This window comes from Marmota flaviventris, chromosome 12 (assembly GCF_047511675.1).
Source record: "Marmota flaviventris isolate mMarFla1 chromosome 12, mMarFla1.hap1, whole genome shotgun sequence".
In the NCBI taxonomy this organism is placed as follows: Eukaryota; Metazoa; Chordata; class Mammalia; order Rodentia; family Sciuridae; genus Marmota; species Marmota flaviventris.
The window spans coordinates 94,552,225-94,578,295 of NC_092509.1; the positions used below are offsets into that span (position 1 = coordinate 94,552,225).

The 26,071-nt window shown below is 39.5% G+C and overlaps 1 protein-coding gene across 1 annotated transcript in view; it reads right to left on the reverse strand.

Moving 5' to 3' along the window:
* Rgl1 (ral guanine nucleotide dissociation stimulator like 1) overlaps positions 1-25,644 on the reverse strand; it is a 147,445-nt gene extending 121,801 nt beyond the window's left edge. The window contains exon 1 of the mRNA XM_027935030.2: positions 25,498-25,644. Coding sequence (XP_027790831.1) covers positions 25,498-25,629 — 132 coding nt within the window. The 5' untranslated portion in view covers positions 25,630-25,644. The remainder of the gene's footprint in view (positions 1-25,497) is intronic.
* Between the last annotated feature and the right edge of the window lie 427 nt (positions 25,645-26,071).

The window sequence follows — 26,071 nt, forward strand, 5'->3', positions numbered from 1 at the left end:
CACATACTGTGTAAACACTGAATTTTGCTCGCTGATCCTGGATCTAAGTAAAGGGGTGTGATGGTTAATTTTATGTGTCAACTTGATTGAGCCAAGGAGTACTCAGATTAATCAGGGTGTCTGTAAGGGTGCTGGGCATGTGGAAGAACTGAGCATTTGAAATGGTGGACTTACCCTCTCCAATGCTGATGGATATCATCAGGTCCACTGGGGACCTGAAGGGAACAAAATGCAGAGGAAGAAGTATCTGCCCTTTCCTCCTGCCTCACTCCTAGAACTGCAAGAGACATCTCGCCTCATCTCCTGCTCTCACACTGGAACTGACACCACAGGCTCCCCTGGCCTCTCTGCCCTTTGTACTCAGACTGAACTCCATCACCATTTTCCTGGGTCTCCCCAGCCACCGAAGTCACAGATCATGTGACCTCTCAGCCTCCATCTCTGTACGAGCTGACTTCTCATAATTCTGCATATACCCTATCATATTGGTTGTGCTTCTCTGGAGAATCCTGATTAATATAGGAGGCAAACAAGAATGAACAGTGTAAGAAGTTAAGAGGGAAGAGGGTGATGTGTGCTCCTAGGGAATTCTGACTCTGAATTCCAAATTAGAGGTTATATTGCAGTTTATTCCCCTTAGAACAGCCATTCTGGCACATCCCAGGTGAGAGTCTGGCACATATATGGTGACAAGAACACAGATGCAGAAAGGGCCTCTTTCAGTTCTTGCCTTGGAAATGCTTAGGTGTTCGTGCTGTCCCTTACCAGCAATGGGAGGGAAAATCAGATATTGGCATCTCTTGAAGGAGGAAAGAAAAGACAACTTTAAAAGCCCTGAGTGCTGGGAACCTTTTGAGAAAGAAGAAATCACACCCCATTAAGGCATCTGAGGAGTTACAAGGTGGCATTGAGGGGCTTAGGCGAGCAGGGTGGGATGGAAGAAGAAAGCCAAGGTCAGAGCTCATCCCAGACCCGGCACGGGGAGCGAGGCCTCCCGCACAGCCACGATTGTACCCCCCACCAGCACTTCCATCAGAGCATCCAGGAGTCACACCAGCAGAAACTGATAAACACAGCACTTCACCCAGGGGAGGCTGCTCATGCTCCCTATGCTAGGATGGTTTATTGGAGATTTATATCATTTGGGTGGTTCAGAATCCCCTACAATTTAGTCAATATGATCACCTACTTGCAGGTATCATTACTTTTGTATTGGTGATCCATAATATTTTTCTGTCACTTTGCAGTTTACAAAGTTCTTCTACATATATTTCCATACGTCCCAATGACCCATCACCCAAAGTTAAAGTATTTTTATCTTCACTTTATGACCTAAAACGCTGAAATGTCAAGAATAAAGACAACCCACATGCTAGACAGAGATCTCCAAACCCAGTCTTTTGACTTCAAATATCACACTACTTTCAGAGAATGATTTCCCCCTTAGGACATTTTAACAATAGCATTTTTGCTTATATTATTTAGAATTTACAGCATCTCATGAAGTACATTAATTTTCCATACCCTTTAGGCACTGGAGGTGCGTTCACACAGTGGCCAGCACTCAAGAATTATGTCCTTAGTGACTCTTTCCTGAGAGCCTTGACCTTTTAATGCCCAGGGCTGACATCCCAGTTCAAGTCTGTACCACATGGTTCACTGCCTGTCTTTTCATGCACACAATCGAGTGGGCAGTCATCATGCTCCAGGTACCGAGTTAGGTGCTGAACACACTGTGGGGACCTAGTCAGAGTCCTGGCTTTCAAAGAATTTACGTTCCAGATAGAGGAGGAGCAAGACAAGTCAACAGGCCCTTAGCAGCAGTGTGGGAAATGCTGTAGTGGAGCAGGCACGGCCTGGGGCCCTGGCATCAAGGAGGCAGGGATGTCCAAAGCTGAGCCCTAATGGGAAGCAGGAGATTAGGAGGTGAAAAAGAGAGGAAGTCTTCAGTGAAAGAATAGCAATCAGTGAAAGCACGGGTGCCCAAGAGAGCAAAGAGCTTCCCACTGGAAGTGAAAATAGTTTTGATGTGCCTTAAGGAACAGACGGGTTTGGTGAGAGATGCGTGTGACAGCCAGATTATGACGAGCTGGGAGCCATGCTGAGGAATGCGGACGCTGTCCTGGGGCAGCAGAGACCATCATGCAATAGAGTTATCTGAGAAGACTTGCTAAAAAGATCCGACTGCAGTATGGAGAAAGGATTAGAGCAGCACTGCCCCAGGGAAGTCCAACGTGAGCCACTTACGTAAGTTCAGCTTTTCTAGAACCCCATTAAAAGAGGTTTTTCTTTTTAAGGTAAAATTAATATTTTATTAGTTTTTGTTAATTTCAACCATGTGGCTTATTTACCTCACAGTATTTAAGGAGGCACAGAGGGAAGTGAACATATTGGAGAGTATTTAGGAAGAGAAGTGGCAAAAATGTGTTACAGATGAGGACTCACTTAACTCTAGCTCACTTTACACCCGAGACTCAAACTCCTCTTCCTAAAATACAGCTCCAACTGAGATACTTTCCTGTTCTAGTTTTCCCATTTTTACCCTCTTGCCTACCAAACGAACCCCAACTCTTCAGCCAGCAGAGGCCCTGGCTTCTGCAGCGTGTGCTCCCTCCACACAGCTGGGCCTCTTTGCTCCCACCTGTAAACCCGGCGTCTGACACCAGGCGAAACCTTATGCAGGAGGAATGGAAAGACTTTGGCTCGGTGCTCTGGAATGGAGCGTCAAACCATCCTTTCTGCTAGTCAGGCCCATGCTCCAGGTCTGACTCCTGGCTTGGAAACCTGCCTGGTCCCTCTGGGGCTGGGGCCCAGCTTCTTGCTTTCCATCCTGCTCTTTCCTCCCAGAGCTTGGAGGTCTGCCCGCAAACCTGAGCAAAGTGGCTGGAGCCTGCTAACTGCTGACAGACATTTTTATTCCCTTATTCCAGATTACGTTTCTAAGTGCCACCTGTTCCTCCACTTCCCAGTATCAGCACCTCCCTCCCTGAGACTTGTTGCCCACCTCCCAGTGCCAACTCTGCCTGGGTGACCACCTGTCGTCTGTTGCCGTGTTCTTCTGCGATCCTTGCCAATGCCCTGTCTGCCAGCCTAGGCTTCGTTGCAGTTCCCGCCCGTACTTGTGGGCAGATCTGGCCCCTTCCAACTTGTGGTGCACCAGGCCATTTCTAAGAACATTTTAAGCTATGGCAAAAGATATCTGAGGCCCTGAAGATGAGAGCCCCCCTATACCACTGAAGCTTCCTCCTCACTACTCCTGTGTACCCTCCACTGCAGTCAAAATAATCTCATCATCGTCCACCATGCCCACAGACCTACCTGAGTTAGTCCTGCCAACCCCACAATCTAGAAAGGGCTTCCTTCCATTCCTTCCCATAATAAATATGAATCTTAAAAAAATGACAGTCCATAATCCCCCCCACCCACACACACACAACTGGAAACTACACTCCTTCTGAACTCTATCATTCATTATCTGAGATTCTATTATGGGCTTTATTGCATTCTTTCTTATTTTACATGTCTTATCTCCCCAAGGATATAAATATCTTGGGAATAATACCAAGATATGTCTGATTACTTACAAAATATCTGGGAGAGGAGGAAAGAGGAAGAAAGGGAGAGAGGGAGGGAGGAAAAGACAGCTTAGCTTCCCAAACTAAGAACTGGTCCATCAAGGATTGTAAGTGAACAAGCTTGTGCTGTCAAGTGCCTGCTTAGCACCCTCAATCAACAATTCCTAAAGAGGAGATGGCTCTACCATCCCCTGGCTATCTTTTAGAAATTCAATGGCTCAAAAAGGCACAGGTGGGAAAGCCAGACTGACAAGTAGACACTTCTGATTGTGATTAAAGTGCACAAAGTGGATTCTGGCATCCAGTACAAGGCTCAGCTTCCTGTTCCCCATATGGCAATGAGACCAAGGCAGGATATCCACTGCCTGCCCTCTTACTTTGCCCATGTCTATGCCACTGTGTGACAGGACAGAGTTAAGCAAATTGTGTGTCATTATTTTGCACTCATTTTCTACCTTTTCTCTTAGAAGTTCCAGATACTTCCCCAAATCCCTATGTGGTAGCTGGATCACATTAGCGAAAATACAATAATCATAATCCACCACCACAATATTCTACCTGCATTATTTTGTAACCTAAACACCTGAACTGCTTTCATGTGTAATACTCTTGATCAACTATAAAAAGCAAACATATAGTGCCAACTCTGTGGCCATGAGGTCTGAAGGCCCATGATGCCAAACAGACATCAAAAGCCAGACTTTATGAAGAAGCATTCAACTATGATTGAACATACTCCAAAGTGCTTTCAATCAGTTAGTCATTATTGCCTAGCTTCTTGGATGAAGCCATAGGTGCTGAGTTTCCTTCAGACATATCAAAGACGATGCTCTCATGTCTCACAGACTTGAAGAGGCTAGGCAAGGGCAGCAGAACTAGTGAAAACCTATGTGTCTGTGTTCAAATGAAATGGTTTATTTCTGTCTCCTGGAATTAGAGCCCTGGTGTCCTGGTGGCAGGTATCCGGGGACCAAGTGCCTTCAGTGGACCAAACCCACAATAAGAACTCACATTCTTTTCTGGCCTGGCACAGTTTGAACACTTTTTTTTTTTTTTTTGTAGTTGTAGATGGATAGAATGCCTTTGTTTTATTTGTTTATTTTTATGTGGTGCTGAGGATCGAACACAGTGCCTCATGCATGCTAGGCAGGTGCTCTGTCACTGAGCTACAGCCCCAGCCCTTGAACACTTATCTTTTAAGGTATGTACAGGAGCCACTCTGACTGACTTCAGTGATGGATGGATTCTCAGGAAAGAGCAGGTAGAGGGATGATTTGAGAAGCACTTATTTATGTATCAAATAGCCAGAGGCTAAAACACCCAACAATTTAAGAATGAAAATAGAAATCAGCTAAATGAATATGGGAAAGCAGTGTTTCTCTACCTATTCAAAATGAATATTTATGTTCTCAAGAGTAAAAATGGCCATAAACTTTTGAGTGCAAAATTTGGCAATATCTATCAATATCTAAAACACACATTTACATTGCAGGAAAAATGTTACTACTAGGAATTTGCCCTATGGATATTTATAGAACATTTCAATTAGATATATGTGTAAGGATGATCACTGAAGCATTATTTGTCATGGTTTTTAAAATACATCAAAAATTCCATCAGCACAAGGACTGGTTAAAATATAAATGGCACATCCACATCCACATAATGGATTACTATGCAATGGTTTAAAAAATGAGATGAATTGGTATGTGCCCAGATGAAACTTTCTAAAACACACCATTATAGGAAGAAGGCCGAATACAGAACAGCATATAGAGATTGGTCCCTTGCATATTAAAATATACACACATATATGTGGGATGGGTACATATATACATTCAAACATAGGCATGATTTTTTCTTCCAGAATAAATTTCAAGAATGGTGAACAGCAGTTAACTCCAAGGGACTTGAGATGGGGTAGAGGAACAGCGTAACAGGGTAGGTGGCATTTTGGAGAGAGATCAGGACCCAGTTTACGTTTCTTATTTATATTCTCCAGCAACTAAATATTCTAACAAATATTCCATTATTATTTAATGGATTCCTAAGTTAGTCCCTTCAATAGTGATTGGGTATGTGGCCAAAGAGGGAAGAAAAAAAGAGATTCTCAGCAGAAAAGATCTATAATACTCCTAAACTAAAGAGGAAGTCTTCCCATCTACGAAAAGGAAGAAGTTGTCAGGGTGGGGTGGGGGGTGTACTGTATTAGGGGTGAAGGAGGAGGAAGTAAGAAAGTAGAAAGAAGAAGAGTAATAATTGCCTAATCTGGGTTATACTTGAACTTAATTTTTTTCCACTTATTTTACTTTGGAAAAAGAGACTGATAAGAATCACTTAGTCCTTGCCTGAAAATTTGAAGAATCAAAATGTCCCAGTTATCTAGATAGAATCAGAAGGAACACTCTTCTCCCCTCCCCTTTCCACGGGCAGTGAGGAGGCCAGGAAAGAGGTGCTGGGAGGGAATGTTGACAAACCCACTCAGCAATAGCCTGAAGTGTGGGGAATATAAACCAGCAGCAGAGAACAGCCTCCCAGAGCTGCTGGTGGCTCCCATTCTACTGAACAGCACGACTCCTTTGTTTTCTTGGGCCTGGGAAAGAAAAAGAAGCCTTTGCTCTTGTGTACAGTCTTGAACTACAGCTTTGAGAATCCATTTCAGGGTCAGAGTTAGTTGTGTGTCATATGCAATTAATGATCCAGATAGTATGAAGAGGGAAGGCAAAACTGAGACTCAAAGGATCCACTGTGTTGAAAGTGTCACCTATCATACAACTTTTATTTGTGGTACATATGGAGGCTTCCTATTGGCCAAAATATACCTCAATGGCTTTCATGATGGAACAAAGTTACCCACATTTATCTGAGTAAAAAATCCACTGGCATTGGCCTAGATGTAAATCCTATAAAACAGGCATAACTCTAACTTTTTTTTTTTTACCTGACAGTGGCCCCAGAACGACTAATCCCAGGATTAGCACAGAATCTTCCCTTCTTCTCACTCATCATTTAAACATTCATCACTGAGGTAAAAGCAGGGTAGCTCAGCAAAATCATAAACCTTGTTAGATCATTCCTAAATGCTGAAGCTTCTTCAGGGAAGTGGACCTTCCCCCAGGGCAGGCTACTTCAGCTAGTTACAGCACAGCACAGGGCTAATGACACCAAGGGCGTGAATGTGCCTACTATGGGGCCAATTAGCTTTGATCTGTTTGGGGGCCATTTCCTGTATCCCTAAACCCAAACAGCTGTTTAAAAATGGATACCTTTGATGACAAGAGGAACTGGTCCAAAGTAGAATAGATGTATTAGTTTAAATCTATCCTGCTCTTGGAAAATGACACAAAGCATATTAGTAACATTAAAATCACACCGCCTGGTATTTGTTCCAAATGGATGAGGAATAACACCACCAAGCAGATCTCAAACATCTGTACAACTAGACTGGTTGCCAGATAGAAGATAGTTACGTATTCAGAGACAACCCATTTCTGTTTAAGAAGGCTGTCACACTATGGGCCCATTTTCCCAATAAAATAATTCCTTGAAGAAAAGTACTCCATTTAGAACATTAAGAATATTCTCTTTGGGAATAAAATCTAACAAATATTCCATTGCAGGTAAATGGATGGAGTTGGAGAAGATAATGCTAAGTGAAGTTGGCCAATCCCCCCAAAACAAATGTCGAATGTTTTCTCTGCTATAAGGAGGCTGATTCATAGTGGGGTAGGGAGGGGGAGCAAAGGAAGAATAGATAAACTCTAGATAGGGCAGAGAGGTGGGAGGGGAAGGAAGAGGGCAGGGGATTAGAAATGATGGTGGAATGTGATGGACATCATTATCCAAAGTACATGTATGAAGACATGAATTGGTATGAATATACTCTGTATACAACCAGAGATATGAAAAAATGTGCTCTATATGTGTAATATGTATTGTAATGCATTCCGCTGTCATATATTAAAGGGTCTCACCAAGTTACCCAGGTTGGCCTTGAACTTTTGATCCTCCTGCCTCAGCCTCCTAAATTACTGGGATAACAGGCATGCACCACCATGCCCAGCTTCAAATGCCTTTATTTCTAAGATTGGTTCCCATTTCAGATATCCATTCTCTCCCACAGACAAAGAGGTCCTGCATGTGAAACTTCTAGGACAGGCATCCATGGACACTTTCTGATTTAAACTGATGTATTCTTTGAAGTGCACCAGAGACATGCACAGGTGAATTCCCCCCACCAAAAAAAAAAAAAAAAGAATATTCTCTTTGGGAGGGAAAAGGGAGGTAGTGGGGAATGAAACTGACCAAATTATGTTATATGCAGGTTCAAATATATCACAATGTATACCACTATTATGTATAATTATAAAGCATCAGTAAAAAAATTTTTATAAAAGAATGTTATACATTTTTATAGGTCAAAATGAGCTCTATGCGATTCCATGATACCTAACTTTTAATATAAAATACTTCATATAAAAACTGAATTAACCTTTTAGACTGTTTGATCTGAGCATTTTCATGCTGATTAGATACTAATTTTCTCTCTTATAAATGGACAGTTCTTCAATACAACCCAGTTCTTCCTTCATGAGTATGTTCTTCACCCACACACCATGCATAAAAAACCTTATTTTTTCATTTGGATTACAGACCCCAACATAGATGTTTTCCTATCATTCATAAAAAGATACAAATCATCTTTCTTCACATTTGTGCCTATCTCCTTATTTAAAGTATCCAACACAACCCACAAAAAAAAAAATATATCTGAAATACTACATGTACCAATATCTGAAGTGCATCTAGAGGCCTGGCATTAACCTTAGGGGTTATCTCACACGTTGATCTTAACCTGGAATTAACCTTGGGAGCTAACTCACACGATGTTCTGGAGTTAGGGCTGGGGATCCTCTCATATGCCTTGAAATCTGAGCACATCTGCAGCTCTAAACTCTTTACTCACAAGAAAAAAAAATTTACAATGTTACAAATAAGAGTCAACATTTTTAATCCCTTATCATAAAAATACAGGCAGCTCCCCTGCTCCCCTATGATGTGGGTCTGTGCTTTGGGAGAAGAGGGAGACTTGCCTTCTTTGCTCCTCCCAGTCACAGGTGTCCCTTGAAGGATTGAGAGAAGAGTCTAGGGGAGTTCCTGGACCCAACAGTGTTTCCAAGTGAACCAATCTACCAGAAGACTAGAATAGAATCATTTCTTTTAGAAATTGTTCCACCTATCACTGCTCATTTGCCTAAAAAGTAGCAATGAATCCAGGCCTTGGGAAATTCAGCCAATCCTCTGAACCCTGAGCTCATTTTGGTAATGATCTGGGAAAGTCTATTCCCCTAGTAAGAGAGACTTATGCTAACCATATACATCTTGAACCAAAACCTGAGACATGTAATTGAACCATGATGACATATATCAAATCAGGCTGAGGACAGATAATATGGAATATGGAATTCATGCCCATTTTTCATCCTAGATTTTCCATTCTTCTTAATATCTTTCAAGAACCTCCCAGTTCCCCCATGGGCTCTCAAGCTACCCCACAGTTTTGTTTACCTCCATAAGGGACAGGAACATATTATGTAAAACAAAGTGCCTCCAATCTTTCAAACCATAAAAAATTATAGATAAACATTATATTTTATTTAACTTAATAAAACTTTACACAGTATATAGTTTCCCCGTATTACTTATTTATGAGGTCACTAGGAAAATCCCTACTCTGTTCATGTCTTCCCCTTCTGTTGATCTTTGATATCCCCTCTTCTCCCTCCCCAGCTCCTCCCTTCTCTGTGCTGTAATACAGAGCCCCTTTTCTTCTTTCCTATATAATTCTAAACACAAGTTCTGCCAATAACCCTGAGCTATTGATGCATCATGCTGATTTGCACCAGCTATGCCTCATGGTGGTTAACCCAGCCTCAGAACCGGGTCTCCTTAGATCTTCCTTGGAGAACACGATTACATATATACATCTCAAAAGTCACACAACCAGCGGGGGTGGAAATTGAGCCAAAAATAAGCAGATCCTGTTCTGAACTACTGAGCACATTAAATAAGGAGCGAGGGGGATACAACTAGAGGAAAGAAAACTCCTATCCAGAGTTATAACTTAAAGATTTTCACGTATGTGTAAAGCAAAATGTAAATTACTATAAAGATGACCTGCCCTTTTAAATATCCCACTTCAAATGAAATATGAAGGCAGACCAGAACAGAGAGTAGAAGAAGGGAAGACTATCATAAGCAATAAGTTAAATGACAACCAGAGGTGTACTTCCAAATTAAGAGAATGACCAAAAATTTTGTCATATAACTAAAGGTCACAAAATCTAATGTCTTTGAGAATCTTAGGTTTGTAAAAAACCAAGTATATGGAGCAACAGTTGGGAGTTAGAGTATAATGACGTTACTCTGCAACTTTGGGCAAATCACAATCTCTGATCATCAGTTTTTCTATCAACTCCCTCTCTTGAGGAGTCACAGACCAGGTCACCAGATGGTTTATATATACTGAATTGTCTGGCTCGTTTATTTTCCATTATGAAGCCATGTGTAATGGCCCTGTGTTTAAACATGATCAGATAGAGCACATGACTGTCATTACAACGTAATCATCCTTTGTCTCTGTTACAGAGCAACAGTGTTCCAGATTCTCCAAACCAAACTCAAATCATCCGAACTCCACAGAAAATGGAGAAATGCCATTGGTTGTGTTGAAAGAAAAATCTTCTGGATTGTAAAGTTACTTATAGTTTCAAAAACTCTGGCTAACCTCAAGGTCAAGGCACAAACATGATCCAACTGATGTAAGAGGACATCAGCAGTCTAAGAAAAATATGATAAAGTGAACTTTTTATTACAAAGCTTGTCTATATACAAGTTAAGTTCCCAAAAGCTGTCTTCCAGTCTGTTTCTTTGAAAATCCAGGAAACACACTAAACAAGCCTCTACTTATATCTGCCGTTGATGAAGGCCGACCCGATGCGCTTTGGCTCAGAATAGATCCTTGGAAAAGTTCATAGACTGGAAATGTGTAGAAAACAGAACTTCTATGCAAATTTCCTTCACTTGAAGTTGTGAAAGTTAGTTTCTGTTCACTAAAAATATCAGCAATGTGATTCCAGGCTCCCACAAAACACAGCCTTCTATCAGACACTAGACAACAATAGGTTCCTGAGCACCAGCAACACAGGACAAAGGGAGATCTCACAGACAGCGACCAAAGGGGTCTTGATGTTTTGGGTGACATTAAGGAAGTATAAAGCTTACAGGGCCCTTCATGACCTCACTCCCCACCCTCCTTTACCTCCTTCCAAGGAACCCGTCTCTGCCTGTGTTGAACTACCCTCTGTTCTCCACTCCCTCCTGTCTCTGTGCCATAGACCACTCCCCTCTGCCCTGCCCATTCTCCAGTGCAGCCCATACATCACTTACTTCTAAACATCGTTGATCACTTCTAATTTTTCCTAACCTCCCAAATTCAGGTAAAATGTGCTCCATACGTGCTCCTTTACAACCTTATATATTCCCTTTTACTTGCTCCATTCACATGCCTGAAACTTTTATTTTAAAAATCTTCATTTCCCACTGAACTTTAAGTTCCACAAGGGAGAGGATGTATCAGTCCAGTTCATAGAAGTTACTCAACAAATGTAACTTAATGGAATTCAAGTGAATAACCTGATTCACTATTCTTTATTTACTAAAGTAGTGATTAATTTCTTTTAGAGGTTTTTCTCTATTAACTTTCATTTTATTTATCACTTTTTTATGAGTTTAATTTCTAGAAGTATAAAAGACACAGAAAAGCATAAATATAATCATATTCATGTTACCACTACTTGGAACTGACAAATGTTAGTTTTTCATATGACTTCCAGTCTACTAAACACAATTTTCAAAGACCCAAAACTCAAATAGTTTTGGGGTCAATCCTGAAACCAGAGTTAAAATGGGACTCAATATTATTAAGCCCTTGTTATGTGTCAATCATTGTGCTGAATGGTTAATATACATTGCATATTCAACTTTCTCTAAGGATATTATTATATACAATTTATAGATGTTTAAAAAAAACTGGGACTCGAAGGATTAATTAACCCAAATTAATATAGCCAGTTAATGTCAAACCATCTTCAAACCAATTCTATTCAAGTCTGAAATACATAGTGCTTTGCTCTTTATTGTTCACATCCTCTAACTCTATTCATATTTGGAAGGAACTTGAACTTTGTGAGCCAGAGAATGTGTTTTCACATATGTTATTCATCCATTCATTCAACAAACATCGATTAAGTATCTGCTCTGGGTTGTGTGTTGCTCTTTCTCATAAATGTGCAGAAAATTAAGTTAACCAGGACACGCATTCACAAGCACTGTGGTTCATTTAGCTGAAGAATGAGAAATTAAGGGGTGACAAAATGCCATGGAAGTTTCTCCAATGCAAAAGAAACACGACCATCAAGGCAAATTGAGAAAAGCAGCATTAAAAGGCTGACTCACCCCCACTGGTTAAGGATGACAAATGACAAGCTGCATTCAGACTAGATGGCCCCTGAAATTTTTCTCCTGGTCCTACAATGACTATGATCTTGCGATTGTGCTGTGAAAAGACTTTATACAGATACTAGACTTTAAAAGTAGGCCATCCTTTATGATTTCTACAGTGCCCCACATTTTGTTTTCACAATAAACAAAAAATAAACAGTATGGAATGTAAGGCTGAATAATTTAGCTCTTTTCTGAGTTCAAGTTCTTTCTGCTGCTCCCTGCCCACCCTTGTGTGGCTCTGAGTCAGGCCTGGGACAATTCAGCCCCTGCACCTCCTTTCTTGTGTTGCCTGGCTTCAGAAAACCACAACACTGAGCTCCCTGCCAAAAGTGGATAACTGTCCTTTCAGGGGTACTTGGGGTCTGGGTCACACTTCTTCCAGTAAGTCCTGAGAGTTAGGGAATCACCTTTCATGACAGTATCAGCAGCAGCTTGAACTTCTGGTAGAAAATTAAAACTATTTCTGGACACCCTTTGGAAATCCTGGCTCTTCTTGTGTTCCCCAAACTCTACCACCCTCAATTATTCCTTTAACATAGCTCCTCTTCCCACCTTGAGGGAGCAGAACTCTTCCTTCACAATGTTTCAAGTCTTTGTGTTTGTCTTTTTAGTTTTCTTGGTCAATATTTTTACTTTGAAACAATTCACATTTGTTCTTGCACTGCGTTCATCCTACTTAAGATGAATGTTTTGTGGCAACAATGAGTTAGTTTGTAAGCATGGCCCACCATAAGGGTAAACAAGAGTGGGAGGACTCCTTGGCTTACTGAGGACTCCCTTCACCAGCTATTTGCTTTTGTTGTTACTGTTTTCACTATGTACATATGTTGCTGATCTCCGAAATCTAGTAAAATTGTGATGTTTCCTATGATTGACAAGTACAAGCCACACACAGTGAAACCTGTGGTTCTGAGCCTTGGGTCTGTTCTCATATGACATCAGAGAAAGCACCCTTAATCCTCAGAAATTCCATCACTTGGAAGCTCTTCTCAGGGTAACCATACCTACAGAGTTGTTTACCTGGTTAAACAGGTGGGTTAGTTCATTTGTTCACTCATTCAACAAATATCTCAGCACTGTAATGATATAAGTTTGAGTAAAACAGATCAAGTTCTTTGTTAGGAGCTCATGGTGTACTGAAAAAGAATATAAAACAAGCAATAAATTTACATGAAGAAAGGAGGGTGGGAAAAACAGGAAAAATGGGAGGGGGGGAGGGAGAGAGGGAAGAAATGACTAGACCCAGGAAGTAACCCACAGATTCTGCCAGGTTCCTGATCACCCCTGTGAGGTACTGAGAGGGTGGACATGGAACCCATCTGTGGTGTTTAGAGGCGGGGCCCTGGGGTGGTGACTAGGGTTAGATAAGATCATTGGGTGGAGCCCCCTGATTGAAAACAGTGGCATTATAAGAAGAGAGGAGGTAGAGGACACACATGTGCCCACACTCCCTGTCTTTCACCATGTGTTGCCCTGCGCCTCCTGGGGACTCTGCCATCAAAAAGCCATCACCAGGTGCAGCCCCTCAACCCTGGATCAGAACTGTGAGTCAAAATAAATCTGTTCTCAGTCTGTCATATTTTGTTATTAGCAACAGAAAATGGACTAAGACAGTACTCTTCACCCAGTGATTCGATAATAAAAGTCTGTGTCTACTGCTTATTATATGATGAGGCTCTGTCCTAAGAAATTTACATATTATATATAACTCAACTCTCATAAAACTCTACTGGCATACCCACTTCACAGATGAGGAAACTGAAGCACAGATTAATAAATTTGTTGAGATCAGAGTCCATGTTCTTTGTATACTAGACATTTTCTGTATTCAGTAGGTATTTATTAGGTACCTACTATGTGTCAGACACTGACTAATGTCTGACACATAAGGTGAACATGACAGAGGACCGGTGCTGAGGAGCACCTATTCTAGTTTGGGAAATAGCAATATATAAACATACCAGTACTGTTACATGTAATGAGTCTTCAGATAGTGATACAAAGTGTCATGGGATGATGCAGGAGGGTCATTAACCTGACCAGAAGGGTCAAGTGAAGAGATGATAATCTCTTCAGTGGGATCCTGTGAAGAGATGATAATCAAGTATCTTCTCACACCAGCAATGAAACTTAGCCTTATGAAACTCAGATATTCTGAATCCCCTGTTATGGTTTGAATATGAGGTATCCCCCAAAAGCTTTTGTGTTAATGCAAAAATATTCAGAGGTAAAAATCATTGGATTATGAGAACTGTAATTTAATTAGTTCATTTTAGTGTGAATGGACTGACTAGGTGGTAAATGTAGGCAGGTGGACATGGCTGAAAGAGATGGGTCACTGGTGACATGCTATAGAAGGGTACAGCTTCTCTGTGGCCCCTCTCTCATTATCTTTCTTTTTTAAAAAAATATTTATTTTTTAGTTGTAGTTGGACACAATACCTCTATTTATTTATTTATTTATTTTTATGTGGTGCTGAGGATTGAACCCAGGGCCCCACATGTGCTCGGCGAATGCTCCACCGCTGAGCCACAACCCCAGCCCTCTCTCACTATCTTTCTTGCTCTCTGCTTCCTGACCCCACCAGGAGCTGAGCAGCTTTCCTCCTCTGGGCCCTTCTGCTCTGATATGATGTCTCACCTTGGGCCCAGAGCAATGGAGTTGTCTGTCCGTGGATTGAGACCTCTGAAACCAGGAGCCCAAAATAAAATTTTCCTCCTCTAAGTTGTTCTTGTTGAGTATTTTGGTCACAGTGACACAGAAGCTGACTAAACAATCCCCCTCTAGTTTAGACTATGAAACTTACTGACATAACCCAAGTAGTTTTAACCACAGCAAAACTGGGGCAGCAAGGGCCATGAAGGGGAACAAAAGACAGAGTTGATGCACTAGAACTAGAGAGGTTTCCCTGACTCCAAGCTGTGTCTCATGGTGACAGCTGTGTCTCAGGGTCCCATTATAGATATTTGATTTCTCTCTCTCTCTCTCTCTCTCTCTCTCTCTCTCTCTCTCTCTCTCTCTATATATATATATATATATATATATATATATATATATATATATATATATATAAATTATGCTTCAACATCTTTAAACAAACAACAACAACAAAAAACTTTCTTGCTGTGAAGGACTGCACTCTCAGTGCTAACTCCTAACAATAACAAAGGGCCCAGAGATGCCCTGTACACCTCAGGAGACAATATTTCTCTGCCTGATCATCCCTGGGTTAAAACTAGAGACCACCATAGCCCAGTGCCCACTGAAATTATTCAAACTAGCCAATCCTAGGTGGATCCCCCTGCCTTGCCTCGCCAATGAGGGATGCCCTAACCCTTCCCTCACTCCTGTCCCCTGCCTCCTGACCACGGTTGTTTCTGTCCTGTGTGGCTCTGTGTGGCATGCCCTGCTACCTGTCTCTAGAAACTGTGAGGATGACAAACTCTGCTTTTTCCTCAGCCTCCTTACATCCCACCTTGTGATGGCACATGACTATCTCATTTAAAAAAAAATAGCAGGGCATAGGAAAACGCTGATGTGGGCCAGCATTAATGCCCAAGGAAGCAACAGAGGTTCAGGACGACATGGGTGAAAATATCCAGGACCTAAATCAATAGCTTAGGGAATGGGGAGCGCAGTTCAGTATGCACAAGACAAAGCTACAAAGAGCTAAGCAGACTTTGGAAGAGAGAATCCATTTAAGTAGGATGGAGTTAAAGGCAGGGGTGCAGTCTCCATGGAATACTGGGATACTGACATGGACCGAGTGTTTGTGTTCCCCTAAATCTGTACATTGAAATCCTGACCTCTGATGTGATGGTATTAAGAGGTGGGGCCTTTGGAAGATATCTGGGTCACAACGGGGGAGTCCTCATGAATGGAATTACAGCTGTTATAAAAGAGGAACTCTAGCTTTTTCTGCCATGTGAGGACATACAAAGAAGACAGGTGTCTACCACCTGGAAGAGACCCCTCACTGGAACCTGACCATGCTCACACCCTGGGCTTCCAGCCTCCAGAACTGTGAGAGATGATTAACCCAGTCCATGGCACTTTGTTATTGCAGCCTAGGCTGGCTAAGAAAGATACTGGATAGGGGAAATTAAGTGGAGGCTCAGTCACAAAAACTAAGCCACCAATGCTAGGAAGGAAAAAGGTTAGGACTCAACAGGGTGTTTGTTCACACTGGACATTATAAAGCCACACTCTGCAAGCAAGACTAGGACCAAGTATTGAGCTGAGTTTATTGCCTGGGCCAAGACTAGTTAGGGCTGAGCAGGGAAACCAAATGTAGAGTCAGATTGATTTAAACAATTGTGGTGGCCTCATGAGGAAATAAAACAATAGCACTGAAGAACGACAAAGTGGAATTTAAACCTTACTCTGCAATGTACCAGTTATGTATCTTTTGCCATGCACCTTAACCTCTAATCTTCAAAATTCTTACAAGTAACTGGGCAAATGAGCTAAACAGATATTTTCCAAAAGAAACGCACATGGCCAATATATAAAAGAAAAAGGCTCAAATTATTTAGCCATCAGAGAAATGAAAGTCAAAAATACAGTGAGAGTCCATGTCACCCTAGTCAGAAGAGCTATTATTAAAAAAAAAAAAAATCTGGAGAGGATGTGGGAAAAAGGAACTCTTTTACCCTATTGAAATGTAAACTAATTATGGAAACCAGTAGGTAAATTCTTCAAAAATCTAAAAACAGAACTATCATATAATCCAGCTAAACCAATCCTGGGTTTATACCTAGAGGAATCAAAGTCATATGATTAAGACACCTGTATGTCCATGTTTATTGTAGCACTATTCACAATAGTCAAGTTATGGAACCAGCCTAGATACCCATCAGCAAATTAATGGACAAAAATATGTGAGACACACACAAACACACACACACACACACACACACACACACACGGTGGAGTATTATGAGGCCATAAAGAAGAATGAAATCACGTCATTTGCAGGAAAATGAATGAAACTGGAGGTTATCATGTTAAGTAAAATAAATAAGAATCAGAGAGACAATATCTCATATATGGAATCCAGAGGGAGGAGACATTAGGGAAGAGAAAGGAGCCAGGGAGAGGAGGAAAGGGAAGGGATACAGTTGGAGTATATTGAAAGCATGTGCAAAAATTTCACACAGAACCCCATTATTCTGAATAATTAATAGGCACTACTAATTATAATTTTTAAATATCTCTACAGCTCTCAAAGCAGTGATGCTAGCTGGTCCTTTGCAGCAGGGACAGCCTTTGCAGAGGGGTTAACATGCATAAAAAATAAACATAAAACATTCTTATGAGTTAAATGAAAAATATTCCCATGGCTATGACACTTAAATGTGTTGATGAATATGAAATTGCCAAGCACAGTTATTAATCTGAAGTAGGTACCCATAATGGTATTTTCCCTCCCTTACAGACTTCAATTGAATACTATTCAATCTATTTTATTTCTCATTACTAATGATATGTCTACTTTACCCATCTTAGAGACCCATGCTTCAAAGCATTTTTATATATTAATAACTTCCTAGGAAGTAAATTTCTATGCCTTTGCCTCATATGAAAATTTTGACAGAAAGAAAAAGGAATTAATTTAGAATCCTAAAGGAAAACCCTAGCTCTGTCTTCAAAGCAGAGCCTTCAAGTTCAGCAAGAGCTGGCTCTTTAGAATTTAATACAAAGCACTCCCACTGCTTGTCCAAATTGTCATCCAGCTTTTTTTAAGTTCTCCCTCTTCTTGTGGCTCAGATGAGTATGATTTAATCTCCAAAGCATGCTTGATGATCACATTACTATTTCCTCCTCCAAGAATGTGATGTTTCAGTGTGGGGCCCCATTCCTGTTCTGGAGAGAGGAAGAGGTCATCTATCTAGTCTCTGTACAGGCATCCACTGGATTAACTTCACACAGAACATCTCTGTTCCATGACCACAGAGAGTATCACTTATTTGGGTGGCATTCTTACAAATGTAAAATAATGAACACAGATAAGCCCCATGCTTAGTGGATGACCCAAAGCAAATTCAATCAGCAATACCAAAAATAAATACACAAAAATCACCATGACTTAATGCTATCCAATAGTGCATCAAATGAGTGGATCTCTTTTACACTCAGAGATCAGAGAGGACAACATTTTGGTTTATGCCATGATTTAGAGAAATAAGACATTATCATTAAATAGTGAAAATGACTCATCAATCAATCACCAAGCATTTATTTCAATCTGGATCCAATAGTGTGTCAGTGCTTTGGGATTTTAAGTGAAGCAGAATTAAGACTAATGGGTATGGTTTTAAAGACAGACAGTCTGGCTGGAGAGAAAAAAGGAACAACCTAAATAATCCCCGGGTTAGCTCTGACCAACCCAATGTGAACAAAGAGAGAGACCAGTGTGAGCTTGAGTGGCTTTGCAGCATTGCAGGGCATCCCACACAGGACTGACAGTTGCATTTTTGAAAAATAAATCTGACCTGGTCACTACCCCTTCCTAAAACTCTTCATTGACCCCCTACTCACAAGATAGTTTTCAATCTAAGTGAGAAGCAAGACTTTTCATTATTTAGTCCCTCTTGGTGTCATCTCTTCTCATTACATTTAAGATAAGAGGAATGCTTAAGATACTCCAAACTCTAGAACAATCTCTCTGACACTTCCCTTAACACAGATTTCCTTCTTCAATGAATATTTTATCTGATTGCCCTTCTAAAATTCTATTTGCGGGGCTGATTCCTCCTTTTCCCTTAAGAGTGAACTCAGGTACTAGCTTGCTGGGGAGCTCACCTTCCCTGAACCCACAGGTACATGAGCACACTCAGACCCAGGCTGGACCATACCCTCCAGGCTCTCAAAACACCTGCAAACACATCCACCATCCACAGCACCATTTAACATGCACCACTGTGCTGTTGTTATTGAGTGATACAATTCTGATGTATCATCCATTGCCCTTTTTTTAAGATCAACTTTATTGAGGTACCATTACATGCAATGAAACATGTCCATTTTAAGTGTATATATAGCTCAATGAGTTTTGACAATATGTGCCCCCACATAAGCTACTAAAGTGATCAAAAAGCAACATTTTCATCACCACAAAACATGTCCTATCCTCCCTCTACTCTTGCCCACTTTTAAAAATAAAAAATGTTGACATTTTATTGGGACATTTGGTTTTTGTATTTGACCCCCCTTAACAATTTAATATTTTCTACTACATACAGGTATTATTTATAACTTAAAATTAAATATTTATATTTAGAGAGCATATTTGGAATAGTTACAATTAATCACTACATTAAAAATGAAAATAATACTTTAACTCCCAATATACTTGATACTAACTTATACCTATATAAAACTTTTAATTGATTAGAAGTCAGTAGTGAACAAGTACTTAACTAAATATGACCAAAAAATAATGCAAATTCAGTACTACCTAAGATGATTCTAACCCAGTGAAATAAATTTTTAAAGATGCATGTTCTTAAAATCTAGATTTTAAAGTTTTAGACAACTCACATTTCTAGCAGTATGGTGGACTAACTACCCTAACTGACTCTCCCACTAAAAATGCTTCATAAAATAGAACTAAAATACCTTTTACAGTACATTGGTAAGCTGGAAAGAAATTAATTCTAAAAATCAAAACCTAAATGAAAGTAGAACCCACAAAGAAGAGCATTAGTTTCTAGACAGGGAAGGTGGCACATGCTTTAATCCCAGCTACTCCTCAGGAAGTTGGGGTAGGATGATCCCAAGTTCAAAGCCAGCCTCAGCAATTTAGCAAGAACCTAAGCAAACTAGCAGACTCTGTTTCAAAATAAAAAATAAAAGGACTGGGGATGATGTGGCTCAGTAGTTCAGTGCTCCTGGGTTCAATCCCTGGGAAACACACACACACAAACAAAAAAGATAGCTTAATTTAGAGATCACTGGCCAAACCAGGAACATTTTAGCCTTTTTTTTGTTTGTTTTTTTGTTTTTTTTTTTCTTTTTTGGTAATATTTATTAACTGTACACCAAAATCCAATTTGTACTTGCCTTGCCTTTCCATGTATTGGGCCAGCACTGTAAGCACTTGCCCAACTGGGCAATACATTTCTCCAACCTCCCTCCCTCACATTTCTGTGGAGTAGTGGGACTAGATCTCAGTCACAGAGTAGGAGCTGATATAATGCATGTCACTTCTAGTCCAAGAGGGGTCAGGAATCGAGTGTATCTTCTTCAACCTCTTTTCGTAAGTTTGAGTATCATGATCATACATGGTCCTTGGATTCATTCTGACAGAGTCATACATGCAAGGAATCTGATTTCAATCCCCATTCTCTCCCCACTTTTCTTCCCCTCCTTCCTCCCTATTCTCTCTCCTCTCGACTAAACGTCCTCTCTTCTACACATATATAAAGGTGAAATTCCTTTTGGTACCTTTATATCTGAAGTTAACATGATTTTATTGATTCATCCATTTATCTTCCCCTTTCCCCTCCTTCCCCCCTCACTCTGGTTCCCCTTCTTCTACTCCACTGATCTTCCCTGGATTTTTAAGACATCCTATCCTCCCCAACTGCCTTCTTTCCCTTATTTTGCTCTAGTTTCCACATGTGAGAAAAAACATTCAATCCTTGATTTTTCTGAGTCTGGCTTATTGGCACTTTGCATAATTTTCTCCATTTCCATCCATTCACCAGAAAATGCCATTATTTCATTCTTCTTTATGACTCAGTGAAACTCCATTGTGAATATATGCCACATTTTTAATCCATTCCTCTATTGAATAGCATCTGGGTTGATTCCACAGTTTGGCTAATGTGAATTCTGCTGCTATAAAATGGCTGTATCACTATAATATGCTGATTTATCTTCTGGGTAAATACCAAGAAGATAGCTGGGTCATATGGTGGAATCACTCCTAGTTTTTAAGGAATCACCACACTTTTTTACAGATTGGCTGCATTAATTTGCAGTCCCACCAACAATATAAGAGTATACCTTTTCTCCCACCTCCTCACCAGAGTTTATTATTATTGATGTTCTTGACAACTACCATTCTGACTGGAGTGAGAAAAAATCTTAGTGTAGCTTTGATTTGCATTTCCCTAATTACTAGAGATGGTGAACATCTTTTCATATATATTGTGGCCATTTGTGTTTCTTCCTTTTGAGAAGTTCCTGTTTAGTTCTTTTGCCCCTTTATTGATTGGACTATTTCCTTTTTTGGCATTGAGGTTTTTTGAGTTCTTTATATATTCTGAATATTAATCCCCTCTCGGGGGGAATAGATAGCAAAGATTTTCTCCCATTATATAGGCTCTCTCTTTACTTTCTTATCATTTCCTTTGCTCTGTAGAATCTTTTCAATTTGATGGCATCCTATTATTGATTCTTGATTTTATTTCTTGACCTTTAGATATCCTGTTGAGGAAATTGGTGCCCAACCTATATAAATGGAGTATTAATGCTGTGTTTTCTTCTAACAGTTGCAAGGTTTCTGGTCTAATTTCAAAATCTTTGATCCATTCTGATTTGACTTTTTTGCAGGGTGAAAGATAGGGACCTAAATTCATTCTTCTACATATGAATATCTAGTTTTCCAGCATAATTTATTTAAAAGGTTGCTTTTTCTACAATGTATATTTTTTGCAGTTTGTCAAATGTCAGATGCTTGTAAAAATTTGAGTTTGTTTCTATAGCTTCTGTTCTCATCCATTGGTCTTCATGTCTATTATGAATGCCAATACCACACTGTTTTTATCACTATAGCTCTGCAGTATAATTTGAGAATGGGTATTGTGATGTGTCCTGAATCATTTTTCTTGTCAGAATTGCCTTGGCTATTCTGGGTCTCTTATTCTTCCAAATGAATTTTAGGACTGTTTTTTCCTAGTTCTGTGAAGAATGTCATTGGTATTTTGATGGGGATTGCATGGAATGTGTATGTTATTTTTTGGTAGTATGACCATTTTGACAGTATTAATTCTGCCTATTCAAGAATATGGGAGTTCTTTTGATCTTCTGAGCCTCTTAAATTTCTTTCTTCAGTGTTTTATAGTTTTCATAGCAGAGATCTTTCACCTCCTTGGTTAGATTAATTCCAAAGTATTTCTGATTTTTGTTTTAGGTCAACCTTTTTAATTGCTAGCTGATATAGAAGATTGCCAGGCCACAGAGTTTTAGAGATCCAAGAAAGAAGTATCTGGGTCCTTGAATTACCACACAGAGAAAAGCAAGCACCCTCACTAGAAACACCTAAACTGGATTAGTATGTGGTTGAGAAATAAACTTTTATTGGGTTAAGCTACTTAAATTTTGGATAGTATTTAGTTACAGCTCTATGTTATTCTAGTTAACATAGGCTTTATTACCTAAAAACACACAAGAAAGAATAATATAAAGCCTAGGACTGGTTCAATGGAAAGAATCTATAGGAAACCCTACTACATAAATCTGAGACCCCAAAATGCTATTCCCTCAGCATTGGAGTGAACTAGTAATATTTCTCCATAACAATACAAGGAAAGTTGATTATCTTGAAATACGGTGCTGAGTAGGTATAGCAAGAGGGAGTTATCCACACTCCTTAGAATTCACCACTACAAGAATGTCCTTGCATAGGTTTCTACCCTGTATTCATATTGAACAGTTTTTTAAAAAATCAAGCTAAGAATTTACTTTGAAGTGGTTTCCAGTTGATTCCAGAAACAAGTGCAAATTCTCCATGAAGAGAATTCTTTTTATTACAATACAAATGAACTCACAGTCAAAAATCACAAGTAAACAAAAAAAAATCATATAAAAGGTCCAACAAGAAAAACAGATAGTAGAATAAGACCCATAGTTCTGGGAATCTCTAGACTCTGAATATAAAACCATTAGATTTACAATTGTTAGGAAACAATCCTCCATGGGCCTCTCTTGTCCCTGCATGTTTTCTTATATATGCCACAAATTGAAGTCCCCAACTAATTTTTACCTAGATCATTTTTCAGGCTGCCCATGTAACAGGCAATTTTGAGGGATGTGCTAATGTCTACCAGTAGATCAAAATGCAAGACTGCTTACTGCCTACTATAAAGATTCTCAAGCTCAGTGTTCCTCTCTGGTGCAGACATCTATCTAGGTTCACCTATGTCACTCCTATACGAATCAGGACATAGGAAACCAAAACACACATGATACTCTGACTACTGCTTTTATTGTGAATACTAAAGTCTTTTGCTCTGAGCCAAGAGTCTCATGTCATCGTTCAGCATCCACAAAATTGTACCAAGTTAATTTGCATGTGAAGTAAAACCTCAGACCCTTCACAGTTTTTGATAAATATATCTTAGGAAATATAAATAAGAACAAAAAGCAAGCAAGAGGCTAAAAGAAAAACTTATAAGATTTAAAAGAAAATGAACTTTTAGAAGTACAAAAATAGAAATGAAATTTAAAAATTAATGGTTGGTTGAGTTAAGAAGCAGATTAGATACTGTTGAGGGTAGAATTAGTGAATTGTAAGATAAATATAAAATAAACCAGAATGCAACACAAGAGGAATAAAAACATAGTAACCCTGAAAGAGGTTAGGGACATGAACAAAGAGTGAGAAAAGCAAAAATAAAACTTTACTGGAGTTACAAAAGAATGAGGCAAATCTGAAAAGAAAATCATAAATATGTTTCCAGACTAGAAATTATTTGTGAAACCCATCATGAATTCCAAAACATTAAATTAATAGAAATCCACACCAAAAACAGAAGAATGAATTAATGTTTTGTATAATTGCAAAAATGTAAAGAAGGTTTAAGTATTAAAGGGTAAAGATATTATATTCAAAAGAATTAAAATTAAATTAGCTCCTCCTCCAGAGCAATGGAAAAGCAAAGGACAGTGGAATATTTCCAATGTACTGAATGAAAATAGCCTATAACTCCATACCCATCTAAACTATATTCCTAAAAGTTCACTCAAAATAAAGACATCTTAAGATGGGGTGAAGAAGGGGTGAGTTTTATTATTGTTAGACCCTTAGACAATTAAATATTAAAGGAAAAAAAGAGAAGTGGTCTCAAGTAGAGATGAGATGCAAAAAAAAACTGACAATCAAAGAATGAGATTTTATCTCAGACCAACTAGATAGAAAAATTAAGAAATCTGACAATTTTGAGAGTTGCCAAGAGCGTGAAACAAGGGAAAATTTTATGCACACACATTGGCACAACTTTGGAAAACTATTTGACAATGACTTGGAAAACAAAATTTTCATGTATCTAACTAAAAAAATCCACCTAATAAGTATCAATCAAGAAAAAAATTGTACATACAATCATGTGTAAGTATGTTCTTAACAGCATAATTTTCCAAAGTTTCCTCCTAATCTTAGGATGATGATGATATTGATGATGATGATGATGATTGTGTTAAAAACATTCTGCTATTAGATATATCAGAAAACAATTTTCTATGTTTGCAATATGTAGACCAGATCCTAGACAACCACCCAAGATAATGAATACCACCTAGGTCCCCTCAGAAAATAGATGTTGTTCTTTCTGGTACCATGTACTAAGCATTCTATGTTTTGCCTTTTGCATTTCTACATCATAGTCATTATTTTGAAGCTCGTTTTTGTACTTCTCTCTAAAGTGTTCTTTCCTATGTATTAAAACCAATAACTTTCATTCCAGCTTTAGTGCACATAAGACAAATCCTAAGCTCAGTGAAGTCAGAACTTTCCCATGTGTAGGTGAACATCCCCATTCTCTTTTCCAATCTTCCTTTTTCAACTCTTCATTCAAATATGTATATAGTGAAGAAGTTCTTTGATACCTAGTATTTATGATTTTACCTCAAACACCTAATAAGATGACAGTTATAATTTATAATTGCCACTGAAAGAATAAGAAGATTATCTTCACCCACCTTGAGTGCTCACACACACACACACACACACACACACACACACACACACACACAGTATTGGATATGCCAAAATGAAACTTTGGTATAATAGGCTCGAGAAAGGAAAAAGGGTAACAGAAGGGCAGCCTTGAGAGAAGACAGGAAGAGGGTGCCATGGTATATCTGAGGCCAAAGTGCAGACTACAAGCATAGAAGACTCAGATCATTCTTTTTAAAGCCTACTTGAAGTGTCACCTCCTTTGCCTGAATCACTGTGTAGTCATTAATACCCATGGGACACACCCGGACTCTTGTTCTCCAGTCATGGCTGTGCCTGCAGCCCCTGAGGAGGCCCCAGCAGGCCCGTGGTGCTGGCTGTGCTAAGAATTACAATTCTGGATATGAGCAAATCCATCATCACACCAATTGCGTCAGTTAGAGTTGGCTTACCTCCTCTGTCTTTAAAACTTCCCATATTCGAGCATGATCTTCCACCAGCCAGTGTCCTGTGCCTTCTACCTTGGTGGAAAGTTTGAGTTTAGATACCACTTGAGTAGGCTCTATCACAGGTTTCTCCTCCATCTTGAAAGAGGCAGGCAGGAGGCATTACGGATCTGTGTGGAAGAATAAAGTGTGATCCAAGTTAAAACCTTAAATAATGCAAACAGAGGAAGCAAATAATCATCTTGTGGATAATGAGACTACCAAAGACAGTCTTACAATAGGCATCAATTCTTATGGACACTTCTTATATTCTAAATTTTCATTATTGGTATTTTAATACAGACTTCTAGAGGTACAGGGACACATCTTGATGATGAGCAAATTGACACAAACTTTAAAGCAAATAAAAAGCGTCTTCTGCCTATTACATCTGTTTGCCATTTTGCTCTGGCCACTCATGAGGAGCCAATGGAAAAGATTGGATGGCAAGCAAGTCTAAGTGATTTTTGCACACTTCCAAAATGCCATGTGGCACGTGTGGAAGAAGTACTGGCTGTGGTGTAAGAAGTTTTGCTTTTCA